We start from the raw sequence: 14,805 nt of genomic DNA on the forward strand, positions 1-14,805 counted from the left end.
TCGTAAATTATAGATATTGTAATGCAATGCAGAATTTCGACATCGACATTGGCCAATGTTTGGTATGGTCTATTACATTCTACACCAGAAGTAGGTATGCTTTTTTTTGTACAGGATACAAGTGTCTTCCTTGGAAATAATATCAATGTATTCTTCACCTTGGATATTATTTCCTGGAAAGTAGGCATATTTCAATTCGATAAGTAGAACACCTAGATAATTTACCCCTTCTGTTGCAATGTTTTTTATTTCATTTTTAAATGTATCTAATATGTCTAATGTTTTTTAAAATAGTTATATCAACACGGAGAAACTACTTTTTAGTAAGTAATTCAATTAACCTTATTATTTCTTATAAAATTGAAACGATACTTATCATATAAACTTATGAAACTACGTTATTATACAGCCCTGAAAAGAATTCGAAACGTTGGCAAGAAAACAATTGTTTTTAGAGAAAAAATTGATCTTGTTACCCAACCAACCAATCTTCAGAAAAATTATTGGTTCACTGAATTAGTTAACTGATTAATAATATACTTACAGTTTCGATTCGTAGATTATGACCACAACAGAACACTCAAAAATTAATTTGGAAGATATAAGGTTAGAAGAAACAGTTTGAATGATGCTAGCTTTCGACTAGACACACTTTTATATCTAAACCACACCTAACCTCCCTCCACATATCACCCCTACTTCATCTAATACTGGAGCTGAATACTTCACGAAAAAAATTGTGATCGATAATGTTGTATAAAATTGAATTTCCTACAATTTCAACTCTATAATTTTTGTTTTTCGTATTCGGGTGATGTCATCACCCGAAGACGATTGTAGATACCAACAATCGAAACGTCGTGAACTAACGTGACTTGGAATCTCTACACTTTTTATTTTTTTATTATTTTCTTTTTGCATTCCTTTAATTTTTATTTATTCAATTATTATATTTTTACTTGTAGGTTATTTTACTATCATTTCATTTCGGGTTTATTGTTGCTTAATATAATTGTTATTTTCAACTATTCTTTTTTTTAATTATTCTTTTTTACTTGTTTCAGGGATTTCAAATCATTTTATATAATAGACAATGGAAGTCCGAACTAGTGAAATTCATCACGAAACATTGTCAATCACCTTCAAACAAACGAAGAATAATGAATTAAAACTTTTAATAAAAATCGTTATTTGTTTTAAAATTATGGGAATACCGGTAAACGCCATGTGCATTCAGAAACAAGAGAGAGAGGCACAAGACAGTTGACATTTTGACAATGACAGTTGTCACGTCATTATATTATAAAGGTGTGTTAGTTTGTAAATGATAACAATCTGGAACACAAAGGGAACTGATTATGGAACAAGTGTGATCAGAGACATCTGCTGTTCTGTAAGTAAATAAATGAGAGAAAATCCATAAAATCAAATATATTAATTAATTAACAAAATCCTCAGTGGTCTTGAGGAATGGAATGAAGAAAATATTTAATCAAAATAAAACCCTGCCTTAGGGAGGTTGGAAGTTTTGTTGAAACAATATCAAATATTATGAATTTATATTGGAGAAGAGAACCCAGAATTATTGTTCATTTGGAAATTATGTAAATTTTTATCAATGTCTAATAAGAAGGCATAGATTCCACTGAGATGATCAATGTCAGACCTTTTATTAAGGCAGTTATCTGATTGTAATATGAAAGATATTTCCAAAAACAATCTTTTAGATGTATTTCTCTCAGTTGATAAAATTTTTGCTGAATTAAAGTTCATGTTATGACCTTCTTTGTAAACATGATTGCTGAGAGCACATCTCTCAGGATGTAATCTACTGTCACTCTTATGTGACGAGATTTTGTCTTTTAGTAATCTTGACGTTTGACCAATATATTCACTACTACAATTTAGACAAGGAATGGAATAAATTAGATTAGACTGAAGGTTGATAGGAGTTTTATCTTTAAGTTTAGAAAATAGTTTATTAATGGTGAAAATGGTTCTAAAGGCTATTTTTACATTTAAATCTTTGAAAATTCTGCATAGCTTTGGTGTCATATCGCTTATGTATGGTAAAGAGGAGAATAATATAGGAACTGGAGGTGGATCAGTCCCAATTGTGACATTGTCAGACACTAAAGGATTTTCATCCAACTGGGACAATGTCACAATTGGGACTGATCCACCTCCAGTTCCTATATTATTCAACTCTTTACCATACATAAGCGATATGACACCAAAGCTATGCAGAATTTTCAAAGATTTAAATGTAAAAATAGCCTTTAGAACCATTTTCACCATTAATAAACTATTTTCTAAACTTAAAGATAAAACTCCTATCAACCTTCAGTCTAATCTAATTTATTCCATTCCTTGTCTAAATTGTAGTAGTGAATATATTGGTCAAACGTCAAGATTACTAAAAGACAGAATCTCGTCACATAAGAGTGACAGTAGATTACATCCTGAGAGATGTGCTCTCAGCAATCATGTTTACAAAGAAGGTCATAACATGAACTTTAATTCAGCAAAAATTTTATCAACTGAAAGAAATACATCTAAAAGATTGTTTTTGGAAATGTCTTTCATATTACAATCAGATAACTGCCTTAATAAAAGGTCTGACATTGATCATCTCAGTGGAATCTATGCCTTCTTATTAGACATTGATAAAAATTTACATAATTTCCAAATGAAAAATAATTCTGGGTTCTCTTCTCCAATATAAATTCATAATATTTGATATTGTTTCAACAAAACTTCCAACCTCCCTAAGGCAGGGTTTTATTTTGATTAAATATTTTCTTCATTCCATTCCTCAAGACCACTGAGGATTTTGTTAATTAATTAATATATTTGATTTTATGGATTTTCCCTCATTTATTTACTTACAGAACAGCAGATGTCTCTGATCACACTTGTTCCTTAATCAGTTCCCTTTGTGTTCCAGATTGTTATCATTTACAAACTAACACACCTTTATAATATAATGACATGACAACTGTCATTGTCAAAATGTCAACTGTCTTGTGCCTCTCTCTCTTGTTTCTGAATGCACATGGCGTTTACCGGTATTCCCATAATTTTAAAACAAATAACGATTTTTATTAAAAGTTTTAATTCATTATTCTTCTTTGTATCCAGTGAGGTGTCTACCTCTTTTAACTTGATGACTATTTTATTGTATTGACATGTTTCAATTGTTTAGATATAACATTCTTTTCGACACGGTCAACCTCACTAACAGTAAGTTGTTAAAAAAAATTTTTTTTTATATCATTATTAAAATAAAAAAAAAAACTTTTTCATACTGTATTATCACCATAAAACATTTGTAGCTTTTCCCTGAAGATGATAATAAATTTTATCGAAATATTGGAATAACTTGTGTTATAAGAGTACACTTCCGTTCTGCTGTTCACCCAAAGAAATTCCCAAGTTTTGTATATATATATATATATATATATATATATATATATATATATATATATATATATATATATATATATATTTCACCAACTGGATGTTGGATGCATTGAAAAAAATATTCGTTTACATGCTATAGAATGTGTGGGAATATTTGTGGAGACGCAATCTCACTGGTGTGGCGTCTAATGAATCTTTTTTATGTTTCATTAACGAAGAAAAAACAGGATATTCTCACGACTCATAATGGTAGACACCTTCAATGGATATTATTGATGTCAAGTTTAAAGAAATGTATTGATTTTCGAAAATCAGCGTCCGCGATGTAACTGATATAACTGCATTACAGCGATATGTCCTTTCCAGGAAATAATATCCAAGCTGAAGAATACATCAATATTATTTTCAAAGAAGACACTTGTATCCTGTACACACATTTACTCTCATGGTGGGCCCAAGAAAATCCCAATTTCACAGTTGAATGTGCATGGTGATCAGTATTCCTTTAAAACTAATGTATGGTGTGGGATACTTAACGACCAAATAATTGGTCCATTTTTCTTTAGGGAAAATTTATCATCCGTCGATTATCTCAACCTCTCAAATGATGAGGTTAGTGAGGTTTTAGATAATATGCCTTTAAGTATTAAATACGACCTATGGTATCAGCTGTTTCTGTTAATGAATTTTCGTGAACTCAGTGGGTATCTACCTATTCATTTAAAGAAAATTTTTCATGAATTTGATTCATGAAATTTGTGATAGTAAAAATAAGATAGAATATGAAAATTCCTTCAAAATTGTTGAAAATTTTTTGAAAAAGCAGACACAACTCAAAAACTGCAATAAGTATTAATAAAATTACTAGAGTTGAAATTACATTAAAATTTCAATATTCAGTATTTACAGATTATTTATTAATACTAACTAGGGCAGTAAGAATGCCTAATCACGTCGAATAAAAGTTTTAAATAGATCTTGACAAATAAAATGCATGCCATGGTAGTGTCGAATACTAATGTATGGTGTGGGATACTTAACGACCAAATAATTGGGTCATTTTTCTTTAGGGAAAATTTATCATCCGTCGATTATCTCAACCTTTCAAATAATGAGGTTAGTGAAGTTTTAGATAATATACCTTTAAGTATCAAATACGACCTATGGTATCAGCTTGATGGCGCACCAATACAATACTGTAAAATAATCCCCCCAACAAATGTTCAGAGACAAATTTATTGGACGTAACTGGGAACACTATTGACCACCTAGATCACCCGACTTGACGCCTTTAGACTTTTTCTTGTGGTGTTACCTGAAACAAAAAGTGTACCGAAGTAGACCATTTACTGACATACAACATCTGGAAAATACCATTCGCGAGTGCTGTGCAAATATAAATCCTCGATTTATTAAAAATGCAGTTACAGATGTCAGTAGAGGAACCATAATTTGTATTGAACGTGGAGGACGACATACCAAAATGTAGGCTATAATTGTTTGACAACCTCATTTAGATCACTAAGTAATTTTTTGTACCCATTTGTATTTTCTATAATATTATTGTGGTTTAAAATTTATAATAATAATAATAATAGTTCTATCGAATTCATTCGCAGAAAAGGATATGGAAATTCCTTCAAAATTGTTGAAAATTCAATTTCATTCAACTTTGATCATTATGGTTTGACTCACGATTATTTTATAGTGAGTGAGTATGAATGTTTAATACACACAAGGATTTTTGGGAAAGAAAGTTTTTGGCTTTCTACTACTCCATCTCGATACATAAAATTAGGGAATCTTCCAAAGAAAGGAAAGAAGTAATCCTTTCTTTGGAAGATTCCCTAATTTCATGTATCGAGATGGAGTAGTAGAAAGCCAAAAACTTTCTTTCCAAAAATTAATCACTCCTACAAATATAACCCATTCAATTCACACAAGAATTATAATAACTTTTGTGGGGGAAGTGAGATATGTGGTAAAGATGAGATTTATTATGATTGTAATGTTACAAAGTTTTTATCAGGTTCAAATAATAAAAATCGATCATACGAAAAACAAAAATTATAGAGTTGAAATTGTAGGAAATTCAATTTTATACAACATTATCGATCACAATTTTTTTCGTGAAGTATTCAGCTCCAGTATTAGATGAAGTAGGGGTGATATGTGGAGGGAGGTTAGGTGTGGTTTAGATATAAAAGTGTGTCCAGTCGAAAGCTAGCATCATTCAAACTGTTTCTTCTAACCTTATATCTTCCAAATTGATTTTTGAGTGTTCTGTTGTGGTCATAATCTACGAATCGAAACTGTAAGTATATTATTAATCAGTTAACTAATTCAGTGAACCAATAATTTTTCTGAAGATTGGTTGGTTGGGTAACAAGATCGATTTTTTCTCTAAAAACAATTGTTTTCTTGCCAACGTTTCGAATTCTTTTCAGGGCTCAATAACAACGTAGTTTCATAAGTTTATATGATAAGTATCGTTTCAATTTTATAAGAAATAATAAGGTTAATTGAATTAATCACTAAAAAGTAGTTTTTCCGTGTTGATATAACTATTTTAAAAAACATTAGACATATTAGATACATTTAAAAATGAAATAAAAAACATTGCAACAGAAGGGGTAAATTATCTAGGTGTTCTACTTATCGAATTGAAATATGCCTACTTTCCAGGAAATAATATCGAAGGTGAAGAATACATTGATATTATTTCCAAGGAAGACACTTGTATCCTGTACAAAAAAAAAGCATACCTACTTCTGGTGTAGAATGTAATAGACAATACCAAACATTGGCCAATGTCGATGTCGAAATTCTGCATTGCATTACAATATCTATAATTTACGAAAGCAAATGAATGTACAATCAATGAAAAATTCAAAGATCTCAAAATTTTCAGAAATTCGCTAGATAATACGTTTTATGCCATGGAGAAATAGTACAGTGTTTCTATAAATTAAAATATCTACAGTGCGACTCTCTAATAACTAGAATCAATTTAAAAAAAACAAGTCACTTTTCTGGAAAATTTATCGATTAATATTTTGAGTTGCGCTATTTTCTACGACCAAAAATACATTTATCTAGTACAAACCTTGAGATAAGGCGTTATTGGTGATTATTTCAACCCAGAACTCAAGTTTTCCAATAAATACTATTCTTAAAGTAATTGGGTAAATATTCGTTTTGAGGGTACCCGGCGATTTAAGTGTACTTCTGTATTTTTATGCATAGATTACGAATCCGAAAGAAAAAAGCGGCGCTCTCCCTTATTTACAAAGTAACGGCCCTTCAAAGTTCAGATAAGGGCAACTTTTCAGCCTTCTTTTTCACCATATAAACTTATGATGTACTGTTTGGAACCTTTGGTGGAGTAATGAATATTACTGGAGTTTTTCCCAACACCAAATCGTTATTTTTACACCTCGACACGTGTTTCGATCACCAAGTTATCATCTTCAAGAGGAAGATAAAACTAGAAACTACTCAAAACTAAAGCTATTTATGCTATTCAGGTACATCATACAGGTAGGTAATCAGTAATACCACCTATACAAGTGTACCACCCTAAATTAATTTCACAATTGGCCTTTCTATTATTTTACAATATGTCCTTATGTATGTTCAAATGTTACAGCTATATATAGAACAAATATCAGCTATATGAAATTAGTTTCACAATATTGCATATCTAAATATATTTACAATGTGTCTTTTTGTAGTAATCAGTAAACCCAACAATATTATTTCAACAAGCTATACAGTATGATATTTGGTATTGGTCCGTTATCGTTATTCATAATATTATTATGTTCACTTATTTCTACACTCTCATAGGCATCTAGTTGCCTGTTGTTGTTAACTTGTCTAACTAATCTTAAAGAACTGAAGTTTATGAAATGGTTTTGTTACAAAATATGATGGGTGACTGCTGATTTTTCAGGTCTTCCATATTTTAAGTGTACTATATGTTTCTAATATCTGACTTGAATAGATCTTTTTGTCTGTCCATAATATTTTGCATCGCATTCCTTATATTCAATTTCGTAAATTCCAGACTTTTCCGAATTCTCGACTTTGTCTTCTGGACTTCCCAAAAGGCTCTGCAGTGTATGATTTAAAAACCACCTTCATACCTAGTTCCTTGAAAATATTTCCAAAGTTCTTCGTATATTAGTGGTATGGAACTGAGATGTATTTATCTTGGTTTTTGTCCTTTCTGAAAGTCGAGATTTCGTTCATTCTCAACCTAAACTTCTTTTTCCTAATTATGTCATCTACAATACCCCTCGAGAAACCGTTAGTGGCTGCTACTAACGGTTTCTTGTAAAATTGATTTAGGGTGGTACACTTGTTTGGGTGGTAATACTGATTACCTACCTGTATGATGTACCTGAATAGCATAAATAGCTTTAGTTTTGAGTAGTTTATAGTTTTATCTTCCTCTTGAAGATGATCACTCGGTGATCGAAACACGTGTTGAGGTGTAGAAATAACGATTTGGTGTTGGGAAAAAACTCCAGTAATTTTCATTAACCATATAAACTATTTAAAAACACAAGCATTTATTCACTAGGCCACCTTTACACCTTATTCCTCCTTCCTTGACACTTTTCACTTCAACAATCAACATTTTTCCAATAAAAATGTTAAAAAATGTACGGAGCTGCTTTTTTGGTTACATATCTCTATATTTTACGTTTTTAAGGTTAATGACATAGTTGGTACGACTGATGCAAGTATTCAATTTCCAATTAAGTTTTTATAAGAAAAATATTGATTGTTGAATTGAAAAGTGTCAATTAAGGGAGAATAAGGTGTAAAGGTGACCTACTCAATAAACGCTTGTGCTTTTAATTAGTTTATCTTATGAAAAAGGAAGATGAAAAGTTGCCCTTTTCTGAACTTTGAAAGGAAGTAACTTTGTAAATGAATGAGAGCGCAGCTTTTTTCTTTCGGATTCGTAATCTACGCATCGAAATACGTAAGTAAACTCAAAACATTTTTCAAAATCGGAGGGTGCACTCAAAACGAATATTCAGTTTTTTATAGTCTCTCATGTGTTCTGAAATTCGTGTTTTATTATATCTTCCAGTTTGACCAACGTAGCATTTGTGACATCTTTCACAGTTCAATTTGTACACTACGTTAGATTGCAGGTCTTGGGGTGTTTTTTCATTTGTTTTATTTAAGAAAAAATGCTTTCCAACTGTACTTTCATTTAAGAAGGCTACTTCAATCTGATTGCTTGTGACTATCATTCCAAGTTTATCAGATGAATTTTCTATAAATGACATTTTGTGATATTTGGGTTTCACCTCAGTATTTTGGGAAGAGGAACTTCTTTCTGTCATTATTTTTCTAATGAGGGCTTTAGAAAAATTATTTGTAGTAGGTAATTCTCAATCAATTTGAGATTTTTGTTATGGAAATCAGAATTGGAAATGGTAATTGTTCTAGATTTCAAATTCCCTATAATATTGATTTTACTGTGGAAGTTATTTTTGGAAAATTATTTCAAAAATCTCTCGTAGGAGATTTGAGCCGGTTCTAACCCCCCCCCCCCCCCTCCTTTGAAGTATCTGATGCATGATGGTTCATATATGGATGGGTTGTGTGTGTGTGTGTGTGTTTTGCTCAAGAGTCTTTTTTATAAATATGGTTGAACATCTAGAACAGCTGGATGTTCAAAATCAAAATTGTGTGCATATTCTTTTTCATGTTCAATCAGGGCTGTGGAGTTTTTGCTTATATTCAGTTTCTCAGAGTCTGTCATGCGTTCTGAAACTTGTGTTTTATGATACCGTCCAGTTTGACCAACATAGCATTTGTGACACCTTCCACAGTTCAATTTGTACACTACATTAGATTGCATGTCTTGGGGTGTTTTTTTTTTGCTTGTTAACTTTTTATGCATATATTTTGTAGTTCTGCCATGACCAAATCTGCACAAATGGTTGATATACAATTACCCATTACCAACTCGAAAAATTTGTTTGTTGATAGTTCCATTGTAACAAAAGTAATTGGAGTCTATACATTCATGTCGTTTTGCGTTGGTGTTCTATCGAAGGTATTGCAATTTTTTTTATTTTATTTTTTAAATGTATCTAATATGTCTAATGTTTTTTCAAAATAGTTATATCAACACGGAGAAACTACTTTCCGGTAAGTAATAGAAACGATACTTGTCGTATAAGTTTTTGTGGGAGGTATGTTTATGAAACTACATTATTACAAAGCCCTGAAGAAGAATTTATTTGAATTCGAAACGTTGGCAAGAAAACAATTGTTTCTTTGAGAAAAAATTGATCCTGTTATCCAACCAACCATTCTTCAGATATATTATTATTGTCTATTATTATATTCCATTCTAATTATTTTGTGAATTTCTAGCTTGGAGTATGCCTCTTTTCACTGATACCGGCAAATCTGAGAAGGGTAAGGTGAATATCCTGCAAGACGTGGTGTTGGTGCAGGGATCAGAGCTACCAGAGAATATCGTGGACTTCCTAACGGAATTCCATGTAGAACTCCCACTCAGCCCCCTTCCTGGAGAACCTGTGATGGTGACAACTCCAAGACCTGGATGTAGCAGAATGGAGGATGTTCGTTCAACCACCCCCTCTTCTGAAACGAGCAGCACCAGCAAAGACGCGGAGAAGGGTTCGAAGAGGGCCAACAAGAGAGAGGCAGCGAACGGTAGCGATAATGAGTTTGCTGCCCCCCAATCGAATAAGAAAAGAGTGTCCGCCGCTAAGTCGAAGCAGGTGAAGCCGAAGGTGAAACCAAAGCAGTCGGAGCTGCGGAAATATATGAAAATATGGGATGAGACGAATCCTTATCGGCAGCCGCCGATGACCTCGACCCTGTGGCGAGCCCCTTCTACGTTGGATACCACCGTTTCAAAGTCCGAGACGGTCAATACGAAAAATCAGCCACCGACGGCATCGCAGATGCCATCCACTGCATTAAACATTGAGCCAACCACCACCACGACATCTTCAGAGACCACAACCGGGCCGCATAACCTACCAAAAGCTGGATCCATAGTACCTCAGCCACCAATGCCCACCAACATGACATCTTCAGAGACCACAACTGGGACGCATAACCTACCAAAAGCTGGATCCATGGTACCTCAGCCACAGATGCCCACCAGCATGACATCTTTAGAGACCACAACCGGGCCGCATAACTTACCAAAAGCCGGATCCATAGTACCTCAGCCACCGATGCCCACCACCATGATATCTTTAGAGACCACAACCGGACCGCATAATCTACCAAGAGCCGGATCCATACTATCTCCGCCACCGATGCCTGTGCCAACTGTTCAGGGGACAACTTCCGTCCCACCCTCTGGTAGCAAGATGGACTTACCGACACCGCAGAGGAGCTGCAACTTAGTCAACGACGTGCTCGAACTCGGCAGAATATGCCGAGAGAGGAAGACGAAGCTACTAGTGATCCGGGACAGCGATGAGAGATTGGCAAAGATTGCCACACGCAAGCGACGATTTGTGGTTCGACAGGAACAACTAGTCGAACGGAAAAGTTGTTTGCTGGCTGAACTGTCAGAGGTGGAAACCAACATTGAAAGGGGAAGTCAGGACATCGTCGGAGTCAACAAGGAGTACCGTGTTGAGGGTGATTCAACGAAACAGAACCGGCTGGAAGTCGCCCACATTAGCAATTGTGTGAAAAATCTTCAGAAGCGGATCAAGAAAGGAGTTGACGACATGGTGACATAATCAACATTTATTTCCCTAAATTTCAATTCGAAGACGATAACGACAGATAAACATTCAAATTAGTTTGGTAGATATTGGAAGGTTAGAAGAAGCAGTTTGTAATCTTGGAATAAACAATGTGGAAAAAAATTCCTCGTCTTTCATTTCATTTCATACTACTTTGATCATTGTGATTTTTCTTGTGAAATTGAAAATAAATGAGATAATTCCATTATAAGATTTCACCCCCTACTTATTTCAGATTTAAATCGATAAAAATATCGAACCTATGAAAAAAAAAATTGATGGGATCGAAATTGTAGGAAATTCAATTTTATACAACTTTGTTCATCACGAAGTTTCTCGTAAAGTCAAAAATAAACGTGATAATACAATGACGAAATTTCACCTCCACCCTTTCTCTGAAAATATCGATTTTCTGAAAAAAAATTATAGGAATCAAAATTGTTGAGAATTTAATTCCATACAACTTTTGTCATAACTATTTTTCTCATAAAATTCAATATAGATAAGTTATATGATGGAAAATGTATATTTTTAGCCGTAATCCAATTTCATATGGTAATGAAAGACGACACTGTCAGAAGAAAAGCGAAATTCAAACTACAGCTGCGATTTTTTCGGAATTCATCTCGATGCGCTCTCATGTACTGAATGACGACGTTCACGATCACAACTCGTCTTTTATATGATACGATTGTGGTCGTGGTACGTCACACTACTCTCAGTGTGACGTAGTTCAAGGGTGTGACGTAGGTGAAGGTCATTCAAGTTCGAATTCAAAACATTTCTTCAAAGTCACCTTGTCGACATCATGTGACGTATGTAGAGGTCATTTCAAAGTCAAAATAACCACATGAATCAATGAAGGTTGTGAAAATATGAGAAGTGAATGAAGGTCATTCAAGGTTAAATCCAAAACATTATCTCAAAGTCTCATTGACCGTATCTCCTTCTGACATAGTTCAAGGGTGTGACGTAGATGAAGATCGTTCAAAGTCGAACTCAAAAGACTTCTTCAAAGTCACCTTGTCGACATCATGTGACGTATGTAGAGGTCATTTCAAAGTCGAAATAATCACATGAATCAATGAATGTCGTGAAAATATGGGAAGTGAATGAAGGTCATTCAAGGTTAAATCCAAAACATTATCTCAAAGTCACATTGACCGTATCACCTTCTGACATAGTTCAAGGGTGTGACGTAGATAAAGCTCGTTCAACGTCGAACTCAAAAGACTTCTTCAAAGTCACCTTGTCGACATTATGTGACGTATGTAGAGGTCATTTCAAAGTCAAAATAATCACATGAATCAATGAATGTCGTGAAAATATGGGAAGTGAATGAAGGTCATTCAAGGTTAAATCCAAAACATTATCTCAAAGGTTATGCGACTTTAAACATTGTTCAAAATAGCTGTGAAAATATAAAGTGTGAATGAAAGTCATTCAAAGTCAAACCCAAAACACTACCTGAAAGTCGCCTTATCCTTATTACCTTGTGACGTACATTAAGGGTGTGACGTAGATCAAGGTCGATCAAGGTCGAAGCCAACTCGATGCGTCGAACACAGGCGCTCCCCCACCACCACCACCACCAATTCCAACTCGATGTGTTGACAGAAGGCGATACAAGCAAACAGTGGTCGTTGAAACTTCACGGAGTGCAGACGTATACGCTCTCTGTCACGATGGGTACCGTCCAAACTGGTGAAGAAGGACCGCTCATCAGTCGATGGATCTTCGTCGTATGCAGACGTGTGGTTATTCTGTACAAACAGGTACAGAATACACATGAAGGACAATATCAAACCCTGACTTTACCATGTATGCAATCTAGTTCCCTAATCTCAAAGTTGAATTCCATATTCAAGGTCATGTTTCATGAACATAACTGAAGGATGTAAACCCTGTACCGTGCATTCCCACACACCAAGTAATTGTAATTACGTCACTATGTCACACACACACACACAAAATTTCATATGAAAAAAAATCTGAACGATCCCTGCATCAGACACTTCAAGGTCACATCGCCTTGATGTTATTTAACAATAAAAAAAGCAATTAATACGTCATAGTGGTGGGGGGAGGCCCAGAACCGGAAAAAAATTCTGAACGATCCACACACCAGACGCTCCAAGGTCACATCGCCTTGACTTCACTAAACAACAACAAAAAAAAGCGATTAATACGTCATAGTGGTGGGGGGAGGCTTAGAACCGGCTCAAATCTACTACTATCAAATAATCGAATTTGTCCACATTCGATAAGGTATCATTATTGTGAATAACTGAGTTGAAATGATCGATAAAGGATGGAAATTTCTCATATTCACCGTAAAATGTTTTAAGTTCTATTTTTGGAAGCTTAACTTTAGAATAATTCGTACTCGTTTGAAGAAATGAAACAGGTGCCTGTGTGGTATTAACCACGTCATCAATGAATTCCATATAAACAGCCTTTACAGCGTACAACTCTGCAAGAAACGCTTCTTTTACCGCGTCCTCTGGAGCGGCATCTTCATCTGGAAGTGTAAGCAATGTACTGATAATACAATTATGCTGTTTTGTGAACTCATCTTTTATCGAGTCCAACTCTTCGCATCTAACTTTAAATAAAGTTCGAATAGACTTATCAGTTTTAACCCTATCTGAAAGGGCTCTCAATACTGTAATTTCATTTATAGCAGAATTACGATAAATTTTGTATTTTTTAACCTTATCCATTTTGATATGGGAGCAAATAAACGAAGTTCGAAAGGAATTCGAAAGGAATACCCAGAAAGTAACAGGTGATAAAAAACGCGAGCAAAAAACGACAGCGGGAATTGAGGAATTCCAAAAAATATAAAAGAAGTTCAGCGATCGGCGGAGCAATGGTATGTTGAGCGCAAGATAATTAGTTGGTCATGCGCTGTAGATACACTTCCACTTTTCAACGAAAGTACTGTTTGGCAAGAATATGAAAATAGAGACGAAAATTCAATTTTATGTTTATTGGAAATTATAATTTCGCTACGGAATTCACAAAATTATGCAGATTTGAGAGAGTCACTTTGAAATTAGCAATTTTCAGAATGAAATTCAAAAATGAGCGGTTCAAAAAAAAATTTTTTTCTTTTGAATGATATAAAGAAAAATTCTTATAGAAAACTCTGACTTAACAGGAATGATTCTAATCGCGGCTCGAAGGACCATGTAACGGAACGGTAATAGGAACAGTAGGGACTGTATACCGTTATGATATTTAACAAAATGTTAAAGTAAATCCCTCGAAGACGACTTACCTTGAGTGGATTGCGGCTGTCTCATCAGAGTCCTGAGATTGGTACCAGTTCTTGGAATCGAAGCTAATCCGTGTATCAAAGCACGATATTATGCAGTGTGATAAACATAAATGTTATCAACTAAAGACGAATAATTCACGGTTGAACTGGGCAGTCGAGAATGGCGAACAATCAACCACATAGAAAAACCAATACAACAACACTGTTCGTCTCTTTTCATCGCTCCAACACACCACAGAGGTCGCAATCATAATGAAGTCGTTTTGAGGGTACAGGGTGAGGCAAAATTAAGAAAATAAAAATGAGTATGTTAGCCGTTCCGCAACA

At 34.2% G+C, this 14,805-nt stretch overlaps 1 protein-coding gene across 1 annotated transcript; it reads left to right on the forward strand.

Annotated features, from left to right (window-relative positions):
- Nucleotides 1–5,663: 5,663 nt before the first annotated feature.
- LOC141481357 (uncharacterized) lies at nucleotides 5,664–11,189 on the forward strand. Its single transcript, XM_074172750.1, has 2 exons — nucleotides 5,664–5,737; nucleotides 9,832–11,189. Exon 2 carries the CDS (start codon nucleotides 9,840–9,842, stop codon nucleotides 11,187–11,189), a length of 1,350 nt encoding a protein of 449 aa, XP_074028851.1. The 5' UTR covers nucleotides 5,664–5,737; nucleotides 9,832–9,839.
- Nucleotides 11,190–14,805: the final 3,616 nt, after the last annotated feature.

This window comes from Leptinotarsa decemlineata, unplaced genomic scaffold, assembly GCF_025532065.1.
Source record: "Leptinotarsa decemlineata unplaced genomic scaffold, Ldec_3_MD MMD2_tig00000157_RagTag_RagTag, whole genome shotgun sequence".
NCBI lineage: Eukaryota > Metazoa > Arthropoda > Insecta > Coleoptera > Chrysomelidae > Leptinotarsa > Leptinotarsa decemlineata.